Source organism: Rhinoderma darwinii, chromosome 11 (assembly GCF_050947455.1).
Source record: "Rhinoderma darwinii isolate aRhiDar2 chromosome 11, aRhiDar2.hap1, whole genome shotgun sequence".
Classification (NCBI taxonomy): domain Eukaryota; kingdom Metazoa; phylum Chordata; class Amphibia; order Anura; family Rhinodermatidae; genus Rhinoderma; species Rhinoderma darwinii.
The window spans coordinates 37,578,992-37,605,285 of NC_134697.1; the positions used below are offsets into that span (position 1 = coordinate 37,578,992).

Genomic DNA, 26,294 nt, shown 5'->3' on the forward strand with positions numbered 1-26,294 from the left:
CTCACTTCCGCATCGCTGCACTGGTTCCCATAGGGTGCGCACGCTCACATCCAGCCTTAAAGGGCCAGTGCACACGCATGAGTAAGATCTGTAATTAGCTCATGATCACCCTGGACTATAAAAAGGGCTCTGCCCTTTCACTCATTGCCTTAGCGTTGTTGTGTTTACCCATGTTAGTCTTAGCAAATGGTCCCTTAGTGTTATCCTGTTCCTGTGCCCTGCTACCTGTATCCTGTATCCCGTGCTATATCTGTTCCTGTGCCTTAACCTGTAGGAGTCGTGTTGTGCCACCGGTCACGCCTGCTGATATACACCACGTCTGGTGGCTACAAGTTCATCTGTGCCGAGCCTCCATTACTGTCTGGACTATTAAAGGTACTATTGTAATAGGACTGTTGTTTGGCCAGCTGCTACTCTGCTACGGCGGTGCGGCCTAGTGGGTCCACATACCCACGGATCGGGACAAGAATCATGCATGCACGATACTCAGCATGCTCCGGCGCTACCTTAACTTTCACTTTTTGTCTCATATTGACTACTCGTGCTTTGTAGCGATTCTTGAACGCCAGTGTGTAAGAAATAAATAAAAATACAGCAGTCACAAATTAACGTTGTATTTTCTTATATTTATTTAATATGGATTAAGCACCTTAACATTTGAATATACTTTTTATGTATTTAGGATATTTGATCGGCTCATACTAGGGATGCACGATGCATCGAAATTTCGATACCATTTCGATCCTGTGTGGGGGGAAATGGTTCAATACCATCAATTTAAGCTGTGCGGCCCCACAGCTTATTATTGCAATAAATGACGAGAACATGGCACGCGCCTTACTGTACAGAGCCCGCGATGTTCTCTTCCTTCAGTGACCACTGTGCTCTTCATCAGTGCTGGCCATGTCACAGAAGAAGGGAGGAACGCTACTCCCTCATTTCTCTACTGCCATCAATGATGATCTGAGTATGTGAGAAGTGATAGGCTATGTTCACACGGGGTATTTTGCCGAGTTTTTTGACGCGGAAACCGCGTCGCAAAACTCTGCAAAGACGGCCCGAAAATGCCTCCCATTGATTTCAATGGGAGGCGTCGGCGTCTTTTTCCCGCGAGCAGTAAAACTGCCTCACGGGAAAAAGAAGCGACATGCCCTATCTTCGGGCGCTTTCGCCTCTGACCTCCCATTGACTTCAATGGGAGGCAGAGAAAGCGTATTTCGCGCTGTTTTATGCCCGCGGCGCTCAATGGCCGCAGGCGAAAAACGGTGCGAAAATCGCTGCGAAAATCGGCGTGCAGGGAGAGGAATATCTGCCTCAAAGTTCCAAACGGAATTTTGAGGCAGATATTCCTCCCCCAAAATACTCAGTGTGAACATAGCCATAGTGTGGAATCAGGACTAGGGATGCACGATGCATCGAAACTTCGATACTTTGCATCCCCAAACGGTTCGATACCGTCATTTCATGTATTTCGATACTAAGTTGTGCGGCCGCACGGCTTAATATGGTAATAAATGAATATATGAGAGCGAGGCTGCAGCTGTGTAACACAGCCATTGCCACGCTCCTGAGTCCTGACAACAAGTGCGCGCCGTCAGGATGAGGTGATGCTGCCGGCGCTGCACTAATGATTGCCTGCACTGAAGACAGAACATGGCGGACACACTGCAAAAAACACCCCCCATGTTCTGACTTCAGTGTCTGAACCGCCGCTCATTAGTGCGGCGCCGGCCGCACCAACTCATGCTGACAGCGCGCGCACTTCCTGTCAGGAGCGGGGCAATGGCTGTAACACAGCCACAGTCCCGCTGTAACGGCGGAGATCAGACAAACCTCTCATCTCCGCCGTTATCCCCACTGAATGCTGCGATGAAAGCTGACTACAGCATTCAGGAGAAAATGAGAAGGGGGGATGCCCCTTGGATTGTGTCACAGGGAATTCCTGTGAAACGATCGAGGGCCACACCATATATGGGCAGACAGCCCAGGGTCCATTGAAGGACCCCAGGGCTGTCTGACCATATTTCCTGTTGTTAGGGCATACTTAGGTATGTCCTAACAACTGCCCGTGTACTATCCGTACACAGGCTAATGTACTGTAATATAGATATATGCCATGACATGAAAGTTTAAAAATAATAAAGTAAAAAAATAAAATAAAGTACTGTTAAATAAAAAACACACACACACACACGCTACAATAAAACATTAAAATAAGTCTCGATACATAAAATGTACACATATCCGGTATCGTCGCGACCCTAATAACATATTTATAGCATCATTCATGTTTAAGCTTTTATAAAATTAAATAAAAACTGCTTTCTTTCACTTACTATTGTGAGGTGCAAGGTGTTATGAATTTTGAACCTCCATGTGCCTCACATTAAGGCTGGGTTCACACGACCTATTTTCAGGCGGAAACGAGGCGTATTATGCCTCGTTTTACGTCTGAAAATAGGGCTACAATACGTCGGCAAACATCTGCCCATTCATTTGAATGGGTTAGCCGACGTACTGTGCAGACGACCTGTCATTTAAGCGTCATCGTTTGACGCGTAAAAATACAGCCTCGTCAAAGAAGTGCAGGTCACTTCTTTCAGACGTAATTTGAGCCGTTCTTCATTGAACTCAATGAAGAGCAGCTCAAAATGTACGGCTGTCAGAGAAGCCTCGCAAAATGCGAGGAGGAGGAATTACGTCTGAAACGAGGCAGCTGTTTTCTCCTGAAAACAGTCTGTCATTTCAGCCGTAAAAGCCTCTCATCGTGTGCACATACCCTAAGGCCTCGTTTACACGAGGGTGATATACGTGCGTGTGACGCGCGTGCTTTTCACGGGTGTTGTACTCACCTATATTAGTCTATGGGGCCGTGCAGACAGTCCGTGAGTTTTGCTCAGCATGAGTCCGCTGAAAAAAACTCACGACATGTCCTATCTTTGTGCGCTGTTCGTGCATCACGCACCCATTGAAGTCAATGGGTGCGTGAAAACCACGCATGTCACACGGAAGCACTTCCATGCGAACTGTGTGATTCGCGCAACAGCTGTCAAACTCTGAATGTAAACAGAAAAGCACCACGTGCTTTTCTGTTTACAAACATCCAAACGGAGTGTCATAATGATGGCGGCTGCGCGAAAATCTCGCAGCCACGCATTATACTCTGATGACACACGGAGCTGTTAAGTGCCTTTTACGCACACAAAACGCAGCGTTTTTTGCGTGTGCAGAACGCACACGCTCGTGTAAATCAGGCCTAATAGTAATTTACCCCATCATGTATCTCACACATTAACCCAATGTTGTCCATTATGACTGAGGAACATGATGGGGTTAATTACTATTAGGGCAGATTCACACGAGCGTTGCGTTTTTGCGCGCGCAAACAACGCGGTGTTTTGCGAGCGCAAAAACCATTTGACAGCTGCGTGTGTCATGCGTGTCTGATGCGCGGCTGCGTGATTTTCGCGCAGCCGGCATCATAGAGATGAGGCTTGTCGACGCCCGTCACTGTCCAAGGTGCTGAAAGAGCTAAATCTTTCAGCACCCTCGACAGTGAATGCCGAACACAACAGCGAAAAACATGTAAAAAAAAAAGATAAAGTTCCTACTTACCGAGAACTTCCCGGCCGTTGCCTTGGTGACGCGTCCTTGGTGACACGTCCTTGGTGACGCGTCCTTGGTGACACGTCCTTGGTGACGCGTCCTTGGTGACGCGTCCTTGGTGACACGTCCTTGGTGACGCGCCTCTCTTGACTTCGGGCCCCACCTCCCTGGATGACGCGGCAGTCCAAGTGACCGCTGCAGCCTGTGATTGGCTGCAGCCTGTGCTTGGCCTGTGATTGGCTGGAGCTGTCACTTGAACTGAAGTGTCATCCCGGGAGGTCGGACTGCAGGAAGGAGACAGGAGTAATCGGTAAGTTAGAACTTCGTTTTTTTTTACAGGTTCATGTATTTTGGGATCGCAAGTCACTGTCCATGGTGCTGAAACAGTTTAACTCTTTCAGCACCATGCACAGTGAATGTCTTCCGACGTCGCGGACCGGAAATTTTTTTGCCGGGTTCGGCCAAAACGAGTTTGGCCGAACCCGGTGAAGTTAGCTTCGGTTGTCGGGGTTCGCTAATCGCAAAGACACTCCGTTTGGATGTTCGGAAACAGAAAAGCACGTGGTGCTTTTCTGTTTGCATTCATCCTTTTGACAGCTGTTGCGCAAACACGCAGTTCGCACGGAAGAGCTTCTGTGCGACCTGCCTGGTTTTCACGCACCCATTGACTTCAATGGGTGCGTGATGCGTGAAATACGCAGAGTTATTGAACCTGTCGCGTATTTTGCGCAGCGAACAAACGCTGCGCAAAATACACGGACTGTGTGTACTGCCCCATAGACTTCTATAGGGCATTGCGTGCCGCGCGAAAACCACGCGGCCTACACGCTGCCAAATCACGCTCGTGTGAATCCCCCCTTAATGTGAGGCACGTGGAGGTTCAAAATTCATCACACCTCGCGTCTCACATCAGAAAACGGAAGAACTTTTTTTTAAATTATTTTTGGCAAAAGTATCGTTTTGGTATCGAAATCGCAATACTACACGAAGTATCGGTATCGAAGTCGAAATTCTGGTATCGTGACATCCCTAATCCTGACTGCGCTGCAATGTAGTGACAGTCGTGCCCCAGGCAGATATTAGTTAGAGCAGAGCAAAAGCCTGAAATAAAGGCACTAGATTAGGCACTAGTATATTTTGCAGCCAGCACTGATTAACATTAGGGTTAATATGACCCACATTAACCCCAATGTTGCCACTATGTGAGGGAAATGATGGGGTCACTTAATATTAATGTTATGAATGTCGTACCTCCATATGCCTCACATTAATAGTAATTAACCCCATCATGTACCTCACATATTAACCCAATGTTTCCCATTATGACTGTGTGAGGTTCTTACGACCATAGAATTTGTCCGTATCTTTTGCTTTTTACAGACCGTGCTCCCATACTTTGTATGGGAGCACGGGCCAAAAACGTGGGTGGCTGTCCGCGGCCGCCCGTAATCACGGACTGTCATTACGGGCACGGCCGTGTGCAGGGGGCCTTAATGTGTGAGGAAATTACAAGGTTAATTACTATTAGGCCTTATTCACATGGCCATGTTCGGTCCGTGAGATACGGACAGTATGTCGCCCGCATTTCCCAGACCGAACACAGTTCAGGGAGCCGGACTCCTAGCATCATAATTATCTATAATGCTTGGAATCCCTGCTTCCCTGCGGGAGTACTGTCCCGTACTGTAATCATGTTTTCAGAACAGAACAGTTTTCCCGCAGGGAGGCAGCGACTCACAGCGTCATGGATGACTATACTAGGAGCTCGGCACCCTGAACTGTGTTCGGTCCGGGAAATGCAGCCGAGATACTGTCCGTATCTCACAGACCAAACACGGCCATGTGAATAAGGCCTAAGCCCAATGAGCCAAACCATGTAACCAGGCAAAGTCAAATGATGACCTACAGTATGAGTTAGGGCTGTCAAGATACCAGAATTTGGACACCTATGCCGATACTTATAGTAGTATTGTGATTCTCGATATCATAAAAATACTTTGCCAACAATAAAAAAAAAATACGCAAAAATATACATTTCTTCCATTTTCTGATGTGAGGCTCATGTTATCAATTTTGAACCTCCATGTGCCTCACTGAGGGTTGACCTGGGTGTGAAGAACTTATTGCGGTTTTGCTCTCTGTTGTATTTACTTTTTTTGTATTGTAAATGTTTTTATTGCTCTCTTCATAACCTTAACAAAATATGTTTACTTTTTTTTATGCCAATTCAATGTATATGTGGGTAGGGTCTCTCCGAATGGCAGACATCCATGGGGGCGGGGGGTAGGGCATTAGCAGGATTGGGTACGCCCAATTATTTATTAGCCCAGAAGATAAACTGCTGCATGGGTGTCTCGCTTGGCTTCTCCCCTCTCTCTTTAAAAATAAACATGCATGCTTGGCCGCTCCTTACAGGCATGTTTATGGGGGAGCAGGGGGTAATAGCTGCCAGGTAAATGGAAGCCAGCTAATGTTGATGGCTGCCATAGTCAGATACAAGAAGAGGTGGGGAAGCAAAGCGGTATAATTGTCAATCTGTTCACATCTGGATTATGGTTTCTGTTCACAATGTAAACCACGACGCAGTGCGAGACCCAACGTACGACGGATTCCAACGGTCCCCACTGGGCCATCATGGTTTCAGGAAAAGTAGCACTTCTTGCTGCGCTATTCTTCCTGTCAAATCTGGCAGTACTGACGAGAGAGCCTCCAACGCAAATGTGAACACAGTCCTCTTTCGGAGACTCACTTGGCACCACCGCCAAATTTCATGGGAAGAAAATCTGTAGCGAATATTTTTTCCGTCAAATTGTAGGTTAATGGGGTCTGTTGGTATCCGACGCATGACGGATCCGGAAATATGATTTTTTTTGGGATTTTAAATCCAAATATGCGTTTTAGGGTAGCAATTGAGATGGAGCTAAAAACTGCATAAAAACTGCAATTTGGTGGATTTTTCTATGCAGCTGCTTTTAACCGCAACAGCATCGATACAGCACCAAATCGTGGTAAATATGCACGCAATGTTTGAACTGCACCTCATCAATTACCAATATTTGAACCCTCAAAATCGGGACATTTATGTCCCGCCCCGGAAATGCCTAAATAGGTTCGAAACGCCCAGTACTCGTGCATATTAGCATAAACCCGCCCATTTTGAGCACCATTTCGCCGGATTGTCCCGCCAAAATCGGGACTGGCGCATGGGAGTCACTAGAAAATACTAAGCAAAACACTAGTTGTATACACCATATTATAGACCTGCCTCCCCACTACCGGGACACTCGTAGCGAGTCCCTATTCTCCGCAGAGTCTAAACACAACCCAGCTTCTGACTGCCCGCCGGCGCTGACTAGGAAGAAGACAGTCACGTGACCGGCCGATCATACACGTGACTGCTACGTAATCGCACCGACTGCGGGCTGCCGGGTTGTATCTCCGATCTGTTCCGTGCAGGAAGCGGCTAAGTCTAAGCGGCGAGCGGAGCAGCGTTCCTGGCAGTACAAGATGTCCAGGAGGAGGTCGTCTAACGACGAGGAGAATGAGGACAACGACGTCACTGCGGACTTTGAAGTTGAGCAAGACGATGGAAACCGACGGCAAATCCGACATCAGTACCGGGAGCTGATGCAGAGCATGCAGCGTGAGTGTGTGGTACATGCCGGGACATTGCTGAGGGCTGTACAGCTGCTACTACAGATAGGACTGTACATGTACGGCATGATCTCGTGCGGCTTTGTTGCCCAAACAATTTTGAAAGTGAAATGTTTTTGGTTGCTATGGGCAACGAGACCCCCTGTTCTGTGTTTATCCTATGAAGATAATTCTGCTATGGGTTCAGCAATGTATCCATAATAAAGTACTGTGGATGTGAAATAATATTTACCCCCTATTAACGCTTTTCAATTCAGAGCCCGGGAAAGTCGGGTGAGCAACTCAAGAGAAGTTATAAGGGCGGCCGCTAAAAAAAAAAAATCAACTTCCCCAGTTTATGCCTCTGTTCACACGGAGTATTTTGACAAGCTTTTTGGAGCGGAAACCCGCTCCGCAGAAATGGTCAAAAACCGGCCGAAATGCCTCCCATTGATTTCAATGGTAGGCGGGGGCGGTTTTCTTCCGCGAGCGGTAAAGCCGCCTCGCGGGACGAAGAAGGGACATGCCCTATCTTGGTGCGTTTATGCCTCTGACCTCCATCAATGGGAGGCACAGAAAGCGTATTTCGCTGAGTTTTTTGCCCGTAGCACTCAATGGCCGCGGGCGAAAAATGCAGCTAAAATCGCGGCAAACGACGTGCAGGAAGGACAAAATCTGCCTCAAAATCCCAAATGGAATTTTGAGGCAGAATTTTCCTCCTGCAAAAAAATACTCAGTGTGAACGAGGTAATGGCTGGCAATGTTTCTTCCCTAATGTGTATGTTCTGCCATATAATACATAGAAGGTTGTGATCTAATTCCATATTTCATCTTTCATTGTCTTAAATGTATCGCTTCATAATAGGAAATATGCAGGAATAGTAGGTGGAGCCTTGACGCCAGTGTGAACAGAGCCTTAGGCATTGCATAAATACCAACATTAGAGTTCGTTCACATCACGTTTGTCAGCCTACATTTGACGTACATTCCTTAAACGTGCGCTATGACGGATAACATTTTCTTAACAGGTACCATTATATCCTTTAGGTGATGGATTGATGGATGCCACTATAAGGCCTCATTCACACGAACGTATCCGATTCTTGCGCGTGAATCGGGTCCGTGGGTGTTGCGTTATGCATCAGTGTGCTTTGTGAGGGGCATGCTTATTCACGCACTCGCAAAGCACTTGTTTTTTTTCAACAACTAATGCGCAAATCAAGCACCACACATGCATGTGCATCCGTGTGCGGTGTGTGGTTTTCACGCACTCATTGACTGCAATGGGCGCGTAAGTGCGTGATAATGCACCAATATAGGGCATGCAGTGAAAAATCACGCTCGTGTGAATGGGGCATTAGCCATTTGTTTTAAGGGCTATGAATACCTTTTGAAATCATGTGGTTTTAGTTTTTCTTCTTTTATGTAAATAAGAATGTCTCTGTGTGTTTGGTGCAACTTTCTAAATACTTTTTATTAAATATTATTTTTACTTTTTGAGATACAGCTGCTTTGTATCCTGTATACAAAGCAGCTGTATCGTGCGCTGGGACCTGAAGCCATCAGGTCAGCGGCACTGACGGGTTCAGTTTCAGCCAGTTATCGGTCACACTAAGTTATTACCGTTAACGTCTCGATCCTGCATGTCGGATACACCGGACCCCCTGAACCTGCCAGTCAGCAGAACCACATGATAGGCCATAAATGTCTGATCGCTCTGGGACCAGAACCGCTTCCCGGTCCCAGCCTCACCGGAGCTCGCTCAGCAATGCTGTTTCTGTAGTTCCCATTCACTTGTATAGGAGTTATGGAAACTGCGTAGCTCAGCGAGCGCTGCTGGTTCTGTAATTCCGGGCACCTTGCTTCCATTTCCCCCACCCGGATGCAGCAGACAGCGGCTCCCGCTAGGTACGGTCCGGGACCATCGTTCTCATGATAGATGCAGGTCCCAGCGCCTGTGGATATGCTATAAATGTCTTAAAATGGGAATACCTCTTGAGTAAATTTCTCTATACTGATGAAATGACTTTCCGTTCACAGATTATTCCGCTATTTGATGATCTCGTTTGTCAGATGTGCTTAACCTTTGTTGTGACGCTTCTTTATGTGCAGAGAATAGAGAAGACATGCTGAGCTCCAGGAGTAACACACTCACAGATACTCTTCAGGCGGCCAACGATCTCTTTGCAGAAGGTAAGTGACCACATTAACACTGCATTTTATTTATATAGCCATTTTATTATAAACTCATTACTGAAAAAAACAACTCTCGACCCATCCAGCGCTGCTAACTACCGACCAGTCTCTAATCTGCCCTTCATCTCCAAACTCCTGGAACGCTTGGTCTACTCTCGCCTTATTCATTATCTCTCTGCTAACTCCATTCTAGACCCCTTACAATCTGGTTTCCGCACAGAAACTGCCCTTACTAAAGTCTCAAATGATCCCTTGGCGGCTAAATCTGACGGTAAATCCTCTCTCCTGATTCTTCTGGATCTCTCTGCCACCTTTGACACAGTAGACCACAAACTCCTACTTAACATGCTCCACTCTATAGGCCTCAAGGACGCGGCTCTCTCTTGGTTTTCCTCCTATCTCTCTGGCCGCTCATTCAGTGTGTCATTTGCTGGTTCCACTTCTTCTCCTCTTCCCCTTGCTATCGGGGTTCCTCAGGGATCAGTCTTAGGTCCGCTTCCCTTTTCTCTCTACAAAGCTCCTATTGGACAAATCATCAGCAGATTTGGCTTCCAGTACCATCTCTACGCTGATGACACCCAATTATATGCCTCTTCCCATGACATCACCCCGGCTCTAATACAGAACACCAGTGATTGTCTGTCCGCTCTCTCTAACATCATGTCCTCTCTCTATCTGAAACGGAATCTTTCTAAAACTGATCTCCTTGTGTTCCCACCATCTTATAACCTCCCTAAACCTGATGTCTCCATCTCTGTGTGTGGCACTATCATAACTCCTAAGCGGCACGCCCGCTGTCTCAGGGTTATTTTTGATTCTGATCTTTCCTTTACTCCTCACATACAATCACTTTCACGCTCCTGTCATTTTCACCTCAAAAACATCTCCGGAATCCGACCTTTTCTTATGGAGGAAACCGCCAAAACTCATTAATAGTCGGTCTTCCAATCACTAAACTCTACTCTTTCCAATCTATCCTTAATGCAGCAGCCAGGCTCATCTTTATGACCAACCGCTACACCAACGCCTCCTCCCTGTGCCAGTCACTGCACTGGTTGCCCATACTCTTCAGAATTAAATTCAAACTTATTACTCACCCACAAATCTCTCCACAGTGCTGCACCTCCTTACATCTCCTCCCCATCTCTGTCTACCACCCTACTCGGGCTCTACGTTCTGCCAACGACCTTAGATTAAAATCCTCCATAATCCGAACCTCCCACTCCCGTCTCCAGGATTTTTCTCGTGCTGCACCAGTCCTCTGGAATGTGCTACCCCGGACAATCAGATTAATTCCCAATATCCACAGTTTTAAACGTGCCCTGAAAACACATCTATTTATTTATTTTTCTTTATCAAAGATTTTTATTTTGGAAAATATAAAAAACATAACGGCATACACATTGTTTCATAAATTTGCAAAATTCGCACGCAGTGCAATATAACTACTTCAATATCGCATAAAATATACAGATACACAGAAACAGCAGTAGGAGGTAGCCTCCTAATCAGTAAGCAGAAGCTAAATAAGAATGCAATGAGAATAACAGTATCATAAGTGCAGCAGAAGTAGTGCATTATTTAGGGAAACCAGTCCCCACAGTTGGATAAGAATTGTCGCATATAAGTGCACATTATACTTTAGACTAACACAGACACAAGACAACAAGGGGAAACACATATGGACACAGCACACAAAAAGTAGGCTTATATAGGTGTTCAAAAGAGGCCATCCAGCCAGAGAGGTAGATCATTACCACCCCGGAATCCAGACCACACTGCCCAAGTGCGGACAAAGAGCTCAGATTTACCCCGATCAGTAGACATCAACTCCTCCATCCTCATTATTCCGTTCACCTCCGTTACCCATTCCTTCAAAGAAGGTACAATGCTGGACTTCCAATGACGAGGGATTACTGTTCTTGCTACGGTCAAAAAATGCCGAAAGACACCCCTTTTGAGGTGTGGGAGGGATCCAGGAACCATGGAAAGTAAGCCAATGGAGGCCGAAGTCTGAACCTCAGTATGAAAAAGTTTGTTACCAAGATCAAAAATTTTTCCCCAAAAGGGACGAAGCTTGGGACAATCCCACCAAATGTGCAGCATGGTTCCAGGAGCCTCCCCACACCTCCAGCACTCATCAGATACATTAGGGAATATCCTATGCAGCAAAGAAGGACAGCGGTACCATCTGGTGAGAATCTTATAATTTTTTTCCCTTGGCGAAGCACGAGGTCGGTAACTTATGCGCCAGGAAGAAAGATGTGCCCCACTCCTCAGCAGAGTGTCGAGCCCCCAGTTCCTCATCCCATGCGGTAGTGAATGTCAGCTGAGAGTAAACGCCTATTTAGACAGGCCCATAACATTCCCTTTCCATGGCCCTCCTTTTAGATTAGTCATCAGAATAAGATTCCCTCACACTCCTTCTCTTCATGTCCGTCATACACGGATAGTGGCTGGTGACCGGCTCATGCAGCTTTATGTTACCACCCCATGTGAATAAAAAAAATGGCCGGACCATTGTACAGAACAAACACTGTTACACTTTGTGTCTCCCTTATTTCCTCATAGATTGTAAGCTCTTGCGAGCAGGGTCCTCACTCCTCAGGTTGAATTGTAAATTAGCTTTGTCACTATGTAATGTCTGATATTGTTTGTTTCATGTCCCCTCTAAATTGTAAAGTGCTGCGTAATATGTTGGCGCTATATAAAGATTATTATTATAATTATATAGCACCAACATTTTCCAGGGATTACCATCACTCACACTGGTCCCTGTCCCAAATGGGTCTCACAATCTAAAAAGTACTGCCTTTTTTGTATAGGCTTCCCTATGGACTACAAAACCGCCTAAATAAAAATAATGGCATTTAAATTATTTTTATTTTTCCAAACACAAAGAAAGTGGGGTGTGAAGCTCGCCACAGAGGTAACCTGCATAAAAATATAAGTCTTTGTTTTTTCTTTTTAATTCCAAGTTTCCAAACCCAGAGAAGCCGCCCTTGATGCTCAGTTACTCGTTTTGGCAACAAATCTTGGGAAGGAGAAGGCCAATCAGCTTCAAGCAGACATGACGGTTTTTGAACCAGCATCGTTTGCTGAGGACCTGGTACGTTTTATGTCACTGATGCGTAGAAAAGTGACAGAGCTGCTCACAGACCTTAGCTAACTTACCAAACTATCACTCATCACTATCTGACTGCATGTTATGTCTGGGGAGAATAAGGGTATGTTCACACGGGCTATTAGCAGCCATTTTTCGGGCCGTAAACGTCACGAAAAACGGCTGAAAAATCAGAAGCAGAACGTCTGCAAACTTCTGCCCATTGATTTCAATGGGAAATACGGTGTTCTGTTCCGACACTTCATAACGTTTGTGTGGAACTTACAGCACAGCAAGCGTGATCTCGCGAGATCACGCTTGCTGTCATTAAGTCCCACACAAACGTTACCGACTTGTCGGGAAGGTGAATAGACATCGCGTCCTGGCTGGTAGTGAGGTCTATTAATTCTCAAGACACTTCAGTGACGTTAATGTGTGATTAAGTGACAGCACATAGTGATCTCGCAAGATCACTATATGCTGAGTACATGAATGGAGAGAAGCGTATGATGCTGATTGGTCACTGATTGGTCAGCATCATACACTTCTCTCCACAACGCCCACTTGGTCAAAAAGTAAAAAAAGCCCAGTTGGGCATTAAGAAACTCATTAGCATAAATCTAAAATAGGTACTAAGTTGGTCAAAATACTGCTGTTATCTACATTACAGCGCCGATCACGTTATGTAGGAGAGAGAGCACTTATAATCTGGTGACAGAGCCTCTTTAACTCCTTAACGCCGAAGGACGGATATATCCGTCCTCTGCAGCTGCTAGTTCGCGCAGGAGGACGGATATATCCGTCCTGTGATGGCGCGGGTACTGACAGCGTACCCATGCGATCAGCGGCAGGAGCCCGGCTGTTATACACAGCCTGGCTCCTGCTGCAACTGCTGGAATCGAAGCGCGTGCCGATTTCGGCAGTTTAACCCATTAAATGCCGCTGTCAATAGTGACAGCGGCATCTAATGTGTTTGACAGAGGGAGGGAGCTCCCTCTGTCACCCGATCGGCGCCCCCGCAAACAAATCGCGGGTCGCCGTCGGGTTTCCATGACAGCCGGGGGTCTAACAAAGACCCCCAGGTCTGTCTTCCGCAACTGCCTGTTAGGCGATGCCAGAGGCATGACCTAATAGGTTGCCTGTCAGTTTTACACTGACAGGCAATAATGCTTCGGTATACTAAGTATACCAAAGCATTATATATGAGATCGGCACATCGCATAGTGAAGTCCCCTGGTGGGACTTTAAAAAAAAAATGACAATCCGTGAAATAAAGTTTGTGAAAAAAAAAAAATTACAGTCAGTCAAATAAAACTACTTTTTTGGCCCAAAAAGTGGTTTTATTTAGTAAAACTGTCAAAACAAATCACACATACACATATATGGTATCCCCGCGATCGTAACAACTTGACCAATAAAATGAACACATTAATTAAACCGCCGGATGAACGGTGTCAAAAGAAAACGCAAAAAACAACGGCAAAATTCTCTCTTTTCTCCCATTCCCCCCATAAAAAATAAAATAAAAGTTAATCTATAAGTCCTATGTACCCCAAAATAGTACTAATGAAAACTACACATTGGCCCGCAAAAATCAAGCCCACGTACGGCCACATCGACGTAAAAATAAAAACGTTACGCCTCTTGGAATGCGACGATGCAAAAACAAGTAATTTTTTTCTAAAAGGGTTTTTATTGTGCAAACGTAGGAAAACATATAAAACCCTTACATATTTGGTATCCCCGTAATCGTGCCGACCCATAGAATAAAGTGAACATGTTATTTACGCTGCATAGTCAACGGTGTAAATTTATAACGTGAAAATCAATGCTGGAATAGCTGCTTATTTTCAATTCTCTCCTAAAATAAAGTTAATAAAAGTTAATCAATATGTTATAAGCATCTAAAAATGGTACAATTACAAAATACAACTCGTCCCGCAAAAAACAAGCCCTTATACGGCTATGTCGACGGAATAAAAAAAAAGTTACGACACTTGGAATGCGACCGTGAAAAAACAAAAAATAATCCTTGGTCATTAACGTGCAAAATGGCCCGGTCATTAAGGGGTTAAGTGAAATCCTCTGCAGTTCCTAAATAGTGGGCAAAAGTAGCCTCATTTGTATCACCCAAAACGTTACTATGGGATAGATGAAGACGTGTTGCATCCCTGCAACAAAAAGCAGTTGATTGACTCCCACCTTAAACTGTGTCTATGGAAAATGGCATGCAAGTTTATTTAGTATTGCAGGATTAGATTGTTTCATTTGCATTTTAGACACTGGTGAATTTACCTTGATTTTTGTTTTTTAGTAAGTCCTATAACTGCAGCCGTTACCAAACCAACTTACTGGTCTGTTAACCTAGACAGGGGCAGACATATCATTGGTGCAACCTGTGCAGCTGTAGGGGGGGCCCACTGCCATCTTGAATGCAGCTTTGTACTGTATTGGATTGCGTGTATGGACTGAGCTAATGACAATGGCTCACAATTATTCGTGAATTGTTAGAGACACATGACAGTGGGGTGTTCTTTGGTGAGCTAATGGAGAGTAAGGGGGCACTCTGCTGTCTATGTCCGCCACCGAACCTAGAAGTAATGTGCCAGTGTTGCCCTGGCTCTTAATAGTTCAATTATAGAAGTAGTGGACATAGTATAAAAATATATTCTGCTTTCTTACAGCTAACATTCATGGGCATAAATCGCCTGGAAAACCCAGACAGCGACAGTGAAGATGAGGGTTGTGCAAAGGGATATCTTGGGGCAGATGCGTGGCAAAAACTGGGAAGTGAAGCCGAGAACTACTTCAAGAGAACACCAACGTTTCATTTAATGTGAGTTTTGCTCTGCCATCTCTGTTTCCCAAAAAACATATGTTTTGTTTTATGAAGCAGTAATCTCCAATCTGCTGACTATCAGGGCATGCTGGGAGTTGTAGTTGCACAACAGCTTGAGGGCCACAGGTTAAATAATCTACTCAAACAAACGAAATGAAACTTTTTTTATTTTATTATTCTCATAGGTTGGGCTCGTTTAAGACTGATCCGCCAGTTGTGCGTCAAAAGACAGACCGTCAAAAGAGGACTAGTAAAGTGGCGGAGAAGGGAGCAATGCCTGCACAGGTCTGTGGTTCATTGAAAATCTGTAGGATATTTTTTTTGCAGACTTATTATTATAGTTAATTTTTACATTTCCTACACTTTGTACCTATGTACTAGATGTTATCCAAGCAGGGGCAGGACAGACAAGGTATATAATATTATCTATGTCTGCACTACTGGTGCGGTCAGCAGAATATAGAGGCCGTTCACAGTGCCTGTGTTGTGTACATGGGGCGAACGTGCCACAACACCACAACTGTTCCTCTGCTTTACTACCTTCAGAGAATACGGCTATAATAAATAAATGGCACCTGTATTCTGTTGATGGTGCCAGGAGGGCAGCCACGAGGCGTTCTATTTCTTTTAGCCCCCCTCCATTATTACCAGGTTTACCAGCCGACCCATTCTATTCTATGTCCCCAGGCACACGACCGTGATTTACACAGATCGGTGGGAGGGCCGCAAATCCGGACCTCAAGAACTCGAGACAAGTCATTTTATGGTCCTGATTTGCGGATTCACCAATGCTTGTGAATTGTTGTGGATCCGTGAGTCCGGATGACAAACGGATGCACAACAAGGTTTTTTTGTGGACTGACAGACCGCAACGGACCTGTGACCGCAAAACCAATACGGTCATGTGCATGAGGCCTAAAGAGTAAGAAGAGTTCACTCGGAGTAGGAGAAATCAACCACTAATCATCTGATGAACATTTTATTGTTTGCAGCTTAAAAAAATGGAAGAATCTCACCAAGAAGCTACAGAGAAGGAAGTGGAACGGATTTTAGGGTTCCTGCAGACTTACTTTAGAGAGGACCGTAAGTATGAAACATTCACTGGTCAGAAAATGTGTCACACATTACCGTATGTTTCGGACTATAAGACCGTTTTTAACAAGAATAAATCTTGCTAAAAAGTCCCTGCGTCTTCTAGTCGGAAGTCAAGGGACCTGGTAGCGCTGGGCCCCCTGACCGTTTCTTACTTAACCCCTGCCGACCCATGAAGTGCACATCATGGTGCGGGGAGGGGAGGATGATTGGAGAGGAGCAGGCTCACGCGCTGAGCCCGCTCCATACACTGCAGGTGTCAGCTGTGTTTTACAGCTGACACTCTGCTCTAATTGCCAGGAACAGCGATGGCGCTGTTCCTGTCTGTTTAACTAGTTAAATGCCGCGGTCAATAGCGACCGCGGCATTTATAGGGGTCTTCCCATGAAGAACATTTATGACATATACACAGGATATGTCATAAATGTTAGATAGATGCAGGTCCCACCTCTGGGACCCGCACCTATCTCTAGAACGGGGCCCCCTAAACCCCGTTCTAGCGAGTTAAGCAGTTTCCGTAACTCCTCCATGTATTGTACCAGCGATCTAATTATCACTGGTTCAAGTCCCCTAGGTGAACTAATAAAATGGGTCAAAAAAATTAAAAGTTAAAAAAAGAAAACCTTCTCCCATCCCCCCCCCCCCCCCCCAAGCACAATGTAAAAAATAAAAAGAATTGCTATCGCTGCATCCGTGAAAGTCCGAACTATTACAATATAGCATTATTTAAGTCGCACAGCGAACGGCGTAAAGATAAATAAATAATTGAAACCCCTGAATCGTTGTTTTTTTGGTCGCCATAGTGCTAAAGAGAACGAAATAAGTGATAAAAAATCGTATGTACCAAAAAAATGGTGCGAATAAAAACTACAGCTCGTGCCGCAAAAAATAAGCCCTCACACCGCTCAAACTATGAAAATATATAAAAGTTATAGCTCAGAATGTGGTGAAACCAAACAAATTTTTTTTTTTTTCAACCAATAGCTGTTTCTTTGTAAAAGTAGTAAAATATGAAATTTTTTCCTATTTTTTTCTTTTGTCCAAAACCTAGGTGCGTCTTATAGTCCGAAAAATACGGTATATAGTTTTGTTTATTGTAACAGCAATTAATACATTTAAACATGTTTTCCAGGCTTTGTCAAATTTTTTTATTTTTTTTAAGGGTATGTTCACACGCACTAATTACGGACGTAATTCGGGCGTTTTTGCCCCGAATTACGTCCGAAAATAGCGCTGACAAACATCTGCCCATTGAAAGCAATGGGCAGACGTTTGTCTGTTCACACGAGGCGTAATTTACGCGCCGCTGTCAAATGACGGCGCGTAAATAGACGCCCGCGTCAAAGAAGTGACCTGTCACTTCTTTGGCCGTAATTGACTCCAATGAATAGCAGCGCCAATTACGTCCGTAATGGACGCGGCGTTCAAGCGCCCGCACATGCCGGTACGGCTGAAATTACGGGGATGTTTTCAGGCTGAAACATCCCCGTAATTTCAGCCGTTACGGACGCTCTCGTGTGAACATACCCTTACAATGAAGCGGAAGAAAAAAAAGAAATACACTCCTTTTAACCCCAGCCGCACCAACACCGCTTGTCCATGTTAACATTGGCTAGCTATGACGTACCATGCCAACTTCAACTTGCACCACCGCTACAGCAGCAATTGGCTAGAGCGGACGCGTGCCTTACCAGCATGTCATAGCTTCAGCCAATAAAGACTGGTGGGAACCAAGATTAAAAGAAGAGTATGGGTACGCTTCGAGCGTGGTCCCACTAATTTAACCCCTTAGATGCTGCGCTAGAAAGAGGGGGCAAACCCCTCCAACGGTCCATCACCCCCGTCCCCTACGCGATGCGATTGCAGGATACCAATGGTTGGCATTGCAGCCTGGGGGCCTAATCTTCTGCCATCTTTTGGATTCCTGTTAAAGGGGCGCTGGTTACAAGTTACCAACTATCCGTAGGGTAAGGGTTAACTTGCTGATGGGTGGGTGTCCGACAGCTTGGACCCCCATAGTTTAAGAGAACAGGGATCCCGAACCCCTTGTTTGAACCGATCGGCTGGTCGCTCATGTGCACTGCCGTTCCATTCATTCTCTATGGGAGTGTTCGGCTCTTTCCGGCGATGCCATTGAGGTAAAAAAAAACACATCTGAGTGGAACCCCACCCAGTGGGCCTCCCGCACTGCATAATGACCCTATAGTGCCTACCCACACAATATAATGCTCCTATAGCTGCTCCCACATAGTATAACGCCCCTATAGTACCTCCCTACTCAGTGTAATGCCTCCCACGCAGACACAATAGTGCTTGATAAAATACATACTCACCCATGCCCGTTCCCATGACTGGTGGAGGAGACCCTCCAGGCTGTGCAGTGTGTAGCTCAGCGCAGACAGGCGCAATGATGGCGCTACATCGTGCCTGACTGCTCCGAGCCGCTCACGGCAAAGTGAATACTGGAGCAAGGAGCCATCGGCGCCTTACTTCAGCGTTGATTTCAACTGTATCTGAATCCTGAGGACGAAGATACAGCTGAAACCGGGAAATCAGTCAGTGGCTTGCGACCCCCCCCCCCCCCCCTCCCCCAGGTGGTCGCGACCCACAGTTTGGGAAACCATGCGCTAGAATGGTTTAAGGACGTGCCCAACGTCTGAAACGCGTAGGCTTTAGGACTGGATCGTTATTCACTCCCGTTTGCACACCAGGACTCCTACCTATTGGACCTTTTTACTCGCATCTAGTAAACTTGGAATCAGTTTCCGTTTTACCCTCTTCAGCGCTGGACTCAACCCCTTTGCCTTTGCCTGTCTAGAATAATGTTGTTATATCTCATAACACTAGTAAATTTAGAATATAAAAATATAAGTCTGATGGATGGGAGGGGGGGGTCAATCACTGGATTTTCTACCACTCCTGAGAATGGAGGTGCCTGATCCCCCTGCATCACATAAATGTCATGTTGGTAAAACCCTACAGACACCTTATGTGAACACAGCCTTAAATAAAGTCTTCGGCAAAAGCCAGAAGTGGATCCTAAAGATATAAAAAGTATTAATTAAAGCCAGATTTTTGGTTGAATTTTTTTTATTTTATTTTTTTTACTGAAAAAGGTGAAACTTTGATTGAATTGTAAGATTCCCGAGTTGTGCACGAACAAGTGCAAGGGTTTTTTAATATCCCCATCTGTTTTCTTTTCTTTTAATAGCGGATACTCCTATATCCTTCTTTGATTTCGTAGTTGATCCAAATTCTTTTGCGCGTACTGTTGAAAACCTCTTTCATGTTTCCTTCATAATTCGGGTGAGTTTCCTTTTTTGTTTTCATACTGAAGAATATTAGGTCATTTCATACGTTATATACTTATGTCTGTCCTTGTAGTTGATCTACATATAAGCATACATGATAGATATTGCAGGGAACACGCGCGCACGACGCACGCACGCACACGCACACACACACACACCATCTTTCTGAAGGACCGCACTAGGGCCCATTCCTCCGTTATTCCTCCTGGAAATATTGGAGTAAATTGACAAGTGGTTACCATTCCCCTTGTCAATGTGTTGTCTCCCTACACTCTGACGTTATCAGTGATGATTGGACAGTTTCAGGTTGTGTAGGAGAACGCTATATTGACAAGTGGAATGGTAACACCCAGTTGCCAATTTATTCATAGTTCTAAGAAAAGATTATTCAAAATTGTTATTTTATAGGAAATATACGTATTTACTAAAACCAACATGTCAGAAAAACATGACAGTTGCACTATAAAAGTAATTGGGAAAACTTCCACCATGGCCTTGACCAAAACTGTCCCAGTGTTAGGCCGGATTTACACGAGCGTGTGCGTTTTCCGCGCGCAAAAGGCACTTAACAGCTCTGTGTGTCATCACCATATGATGCGTGGCTGCGTGCTTTCGCGCAGCCGCCATCATTATGACACTGTATGTTTGTAAACCGAAAAGCACGTGGTGCTTTTCTGTTTTCATGCATAGTTTTACTGCTGTTGCGCGAATTACGCGCGTCCCACGGAAGTGCTTCCGTGTGATGCGCGTGATTTTCACGCACCCATTGACTTCAATGGATGCGTGAAAAACGCAAAAATATAGGACATGTCGTGAGTTTCACGCAGCGGACTCACGCTGCGCAAAAATCACGGACTGTCTGCACGGCCCCATAGACTAACCTAGGTCCTTGCGAGGCGCGTGAAAAGCACGCGCGTTGCACGGACGTATTACACGTTCGTGTAAATCCGCCCTTATGCTTATCTAGCTTTGCATCATGAGTGCTTTCATTGATGCTTTTTTTTTATTTATTTTTTTTTGTATTCTGTCTGAATCCTAATTTTGTTCCATACAAAAATTATTTTTTCTATGTTTTTTTTTTTTTGTTTTTTTAAAGGATGGATTTGCAAGAATAAAGCTTGATCATGATAAATTGCCAGTGATCGGTAAGCAAATATTCTAGGCTACTAAATAAAAAGCAAGAATAGTGCAGAATGGTAAACTTCATAACCTATCATGTTGCTAAGAGGACAGGGAGACGGGTCGTGCTTTGCTTTATAGGCACCTTATTTCAGGGCTGCACTAACAGGAGGATCTTGGAAATGCTGAGATACGATGTGCAAAAGTATAAAACATAGATATGATTTATTTTAGTATTAAAAAAATAACTTGTATTAAATCCAGTGGAGATACATTACTGGTTTTCTACTTTGTGCCAAGTTAATTTTCTTGCCTACTTTTTCACCAGAGCCTATTGCTCAAGACAGCGAGTCACAGGTTGACAAAGATAACCAACCCAGATATCAAGGTGTCATCTGTCTTAGCCATCAGGACTGGAGGGTAAGACCATATGTTTTAGGCTTGTGCAAGGGTTCCGTCGTTTTGACGTAATCAATAGCGTAGTAGACTACTCTATTGATTCCATCAAAACAACGGAACCTGACGGAACTCCTGCCCAACTCAGACAAACAGAAACCATTGACACCAGACCCGTTACCATTGAAATCAATGGTGATTGAAACGGACACCTCTGGTTTCCATTTGTGTCAGTCGGGGCTCCGTTCCGATGGAGAGCTCTGACAATGTCGGAACGGAGCCCTGATGCAGATGTGAACACTGCCTTAGCTGTATTGAAATGGTGTTTAGGAGACTTTCTAAATGTAGTTGGTTGAGAGGTCTGTGAGCCCTGCCCATGACTTCATAAATGTGTGTTTGCTTATGGAGTAAAGTTAGTTTTAAAAGGCTCCTCTCATTGCAGCCAACCTCATTAATATGGGAGCCGCCATGGTTGATTTTTGCTATGGGAATCGCGGCCATCCAGTCACTAACTCTGCAGTGGACACTCATAGAGCAGTGTTCTAATACATGGATAGTGGTTATCCTGATGGCATAGCTTTTTTACATTTCTGGCAATAGGATAGACAGGAGCCTATAAGTGCAGGCTGAAATCTCAAGATGCTTAGGACTGCACAGCATAGAATCATGGGATGTGTCTTCAAGCTCCCAGTAATCCTCACATCTGAGGGATGATGGTTCAGGAGTGAAAACACAATAGTTTAAAGATGCCTTCTTGTATTCTTCTAAGATTAGAACTTTATGAACACCTGTTTAGCATTACCATTCATTTAATAATATCTTCCTTATTGCACCCTCCTGAAGCAAAGCAGTGTAAGGCTGGATTCACACGAGCATGTTCGGTCCGCAAAGGACGGAACGTATTTCGACCGCAGGCTCCGGACCAAACACACTGCAGGGAGCCGGGCTCCTAGCATCATAGTTATGTACGACGCTAGGAGTCCCTGCCTCTCCGTGGAACTGCTGTCTCGTACTGAAAACATGATTACAGTACGGGACAGTTGTCCTGCAGGGAGCCGGGCTCCTAGCATCATAGTTATGTACGATGCTAGGAGTCCCTGCCTCGCTGCAGGACAACTGTCCCGTACTGTAATCATGTTTTCAGTACGAGACAGCAGTTCCACGGAGAGGCAGGGACTCCTAGCGTCGTACATAACTATGATGCTAGGAGCCCGGCTCCCTGCAGTGTGTTTGGTCCGGAGCCTGCGGTCGAAATACGTTCCGTCCTTTACGGACGTAACATGCTCGTGTGAATCCAGCCTTCGTGTAATGCATCCCCACTAGCTAGGATCAAGCGGTCAATCACCGTCACACCTGCTCTGAGGCCACATCTTAGAGTCCATATTTGGCTGAATGAGGACTAAGGAGATCAGAGAAACCTCTGGTCATGTTTGTTAGCCCTTTGTATACCGCCATCTAAGGAACATGGGTCTTTCACTGGACACGCAATAGTTAATAATTGTAGCTAGCAGAAAATATTTTTTAATGCTCTGACACTTCAGATAAAAATTGTGAGGTGTGACAAGTCTTGCGGTCTCATGGATGACACATTGCGTGATGATTGTATTCCTATTTTTGTCAGAGAACGTTTTGCATTCTGTGCACATATCTAGTGCTCGCTATTGGAAGTAAAACACTTTCTATTTGTTTCTTTCCCATAGGAAATAGTTGAAACCTTTGAAATTACAGAACCTATGATACCTCCACCATGAACAAGAAGACAGTTTAGTTCTATGGTAAGTATTTCCTGTGACTGTTGTGCATGACTTGATGATTTGCACATATGGAATTGGTTTGTTTTTAGTGCTTAAATCTTACATTATATTTGATCAATGTGTAACTTCTCATCTCCTTGGTTTTTGGTCCTATCATTTTGTAATTGAACCCAGTGCCTGTAGGAGCCTAGATATAGGATGTGGCTGTGCAGTGGACATACCCTAAAATCTTATGTGAGAAGTGCCTGTCTTAAAGCAAATAACTGAAAGCTTGCTGCTAAAATTGTCAGCACAAAGCTTTTGTGGTACACATGAATTTCTGGATTAGGTTTCGTGTCGGACATTTATAGAGGGAAATCGCCATGTTAGCCAGAGTCATTCCACACTCTGGAGGACCCGGGCCCTTTCATTACATATTCAGCCCATTGATCTCGATGGGAAATGTGTAATGCTTCATTTCCCACTTTGGTGGCGCTGCAGAGTTGAACACTTGCTGCTGCGTTCCCCCACAGATTACTGCTGATCGCTGGGGGATTAACCAGTTACAAATCTTGTGATTAGCTTATTGCCAGGGGACCTTTTTAAATTGCTGCAGGTGCATGTATATACAATGGCTATAGTGCCTTCACGTTATTTCTAGTATTGCAATGATACTGTTTCCATGTTAGAGAAAAATATATACTGTGCAGTAAGTAGACGTGCTCATCCTGCAGCCATATTAGAGGTGATACTTAACACCAGTTATAGTCTGGATAATGTAAAATACAATGGAGGCAGAAACTGCTTAGCAGCACTGGTAGGTTTCATATGGTGAAAAAAAGACTATGATCCATAAAATTAAGAAAGGAAAAAAAAACAAAACCGCTCACGTTCCATCCCTGCACCAAAAGAAGGGACCGACGACGTGGTTGGACAAACTCCTTAGGTGCCATGGTTGCTATTGGCATTATCTCTGATCCCAGCTTTTAGAGCAGGATGCCGCTTGTCTGATGCAGCCACCACCAACCAATAATGGTGTAGGCTCTGCTCCTGTGCCCCCACAATCACTGTGCCAGTATAGTACTTTGTGGATAGTTCCCAGAAACACCTGTACTAATACGGTGCAGGGCGGGAAGGGGTTCGTAAAATGTATTGTTTTAAAAATAGTTTATCGTAAATAAACAAATATTAGTGGCTACAATTGTAACGACCGGTTAAATAAAGATATTTATACCACATAGCATAAAAAATTTCCCAAGAAACTAGGGCACATTTGCCTTTAATCCGTTTGAATTCATTATATGTCAACTGAAAAATAAGAAGTTAATTGTGCAAATGTACTAAAACATAAAAAATAAAAAAACCTGCATATTTGGTATCTCTGTATTTGTACCGACTTGTATAGTAAAGTTAATGTGTTTTTTTTTTTTTGTTTTTTTTTTGGGGGGGTTTTTTTTTATACACACGGTAAACTGCAAAAATCTTTGCGTCTCTGTCACCACATTATAAATGCCCTATCGCCTACATAATCTGATCGGCGCTGTAATGTAGATAACAGCAGTGGTTTTTATTCTAAAAGACTATCATTTTTTACTAAGTTATGAGCAATTTTAGATTTATTTTAAATAATTTCTTTATAGACAGCTAAGTGACCAATCAACGTCATACACTTCTCATTGTTCCAGCCCGGCTTCTTTCACTGCACAATCACACTGTAACAATGGGCTGGAACAATGAGAAGTGTATGAGGCTGATTGGTCACTGATTGGTCAGCCTCATACACTCCTCTGTACAACGACCAGTTGGTAAAAAGTAAAAAACGGCCAGTTGTCTATTAAGAAACTAAAAAATATAACCTTTTTTTTAACTAATTTCTATGTATCCCAAATAGTGCCAAAAAAAGCCCTTATACAACTGTTGACAGAAAAAGTTATGACACTTGAAAATGCAGCGAAGAAAAAATAAACTTTTACAATGGTTTTAAAAGAAAAAAAGTGTTCTCCAAACCATGCATGTGTAAACGTAGCGCAAATCCTCTGCGTTTTACAGTTGTGTTGAAGGTTGAGTATTATGATCTGATTTTATTTTTTATTTATTTTTTAGGTTTGGAAACTTCTGATATGCTGTAATATCTTTGCCATTCAAGCATTATGTATATAGTTTGTAAATATATTTACATTTTATAGTAAGTATTCCATAGTCTTTAGAGGGTGGCTCTGTTCACATCTGCGTTGGGGTCCCGTTCTGACATTCCGTCTGAGGTTTCCATCAGCACGGGACCCTGAGCAGACACAAACGGACATGGTTTCCATTTGTGTCTGCTGTGCACCGGACCCGTCGTTTTGCTGGAAGCAATAGCGTAGTAGACTACGCTATTGCTTCCGGCAAATCTACGGGTCCGGTGCACAATGGACACAAACGGAAAGGGCACCTGGTCCGTCACTATTGAAATCAATGTCCGTTTGTGTCTGCTCAGGCTCCCATTCTGACGGAAACCTCCAACGGAACGTCAGAACGGGACCCCAACGCAGATGTGAACAGGGCCTAAGAAAATGTACCACTACCTGAATATTGCAGGTTTCATATTTTTTAACAAATATATTTATTTTGCATCTACTGCTTGATTTATTTTTATATAGTATTGTTTTTTTTTTTCATTTTTGTTAATTCTAGAAAATCTTCTGTATTTTGCAATTCAAATAAATTTACTTTAACCTGCCCTTTTGGTTTTTGGTCATTTGTTCATAACAGGCTATTTTCAGCCGTTTTTTCGGGCAGTGAACACCTCCAAATATCTGCCCGTTGATTTCAATGGGAAAACCTGCGTTCCGTTCCCACGGGGTGTTTTTTACGCAGCCGTTTTTAAAAGCGGCCCCGTAAAAAAACGCCTTGTAAAGAGAAGTGCATGTCACTTCCTGAACCGTTTTTGGGGACCTGTTTTCATTGACTCAATAGAAAAACCGCTCCAAAAACTGCTGAAAATCAGAGGCTGCTTTCCCTTGAAAACAGCTCCATATTTTCAGCCGTTTTTTGTTAGAGTCTCTGTCACCACATTATAAGTGCCCTGTCTCCTACATAATGTGATCGGCCCTGTAATGTAGATTACAGCAGTGTTTTTTATTTAGAAAAACGATCATTTTTGACGGAGTTATGACCTATTTTAGCTTTATGCTAATGACTTTCTCAATGAACAACTGGGCGTGTTTTACTTTTTGGCCAAGTGGGCATTGTACAGAGGAGTGTGTGACGGTGACCAATCCGCATCA

At 44.3% G+C, this 26,294-nt stretch overlaps 1 protein-coding gene across 1 annotated transcript; it reads left to right on the forward strand.

Moving 5' to 3' along the window:
• The first annotated feature begins 6,788 nt into the window (after positions 1–6,788).
• NSMCE4A (NSE4A component of SMC5/6 complex) lies at positions 6,789–25,747 on the forward strand. The gene is made up of 11 exons (XM_075842421.1): positions 6,789–7,249; positions 9,352–9,432; positions 12,414–12,544; positions 15,223–15,374; positions 15,563–15,662; positions 16,370–16,460; positions 19,681–19,775; positions 20,877–20,925; positions 21,228–21,319; positions 22,996–23,070; positions 25,132–25,747. Exons 1-10 carry the CDS (start codon positions 7,114–7,116, stop codon positions 23,044–23,046), a joined length of 978 nt encoding a protein of 325 aa, XP_075698536.1. The 5' UTR covers positions 6,789–7,113; the 3' UTR covers positions 23,047–23,070; positions 25,132–25,747.
• Positions 25,748–26,294: the final 547 nt, after the last annotated feature.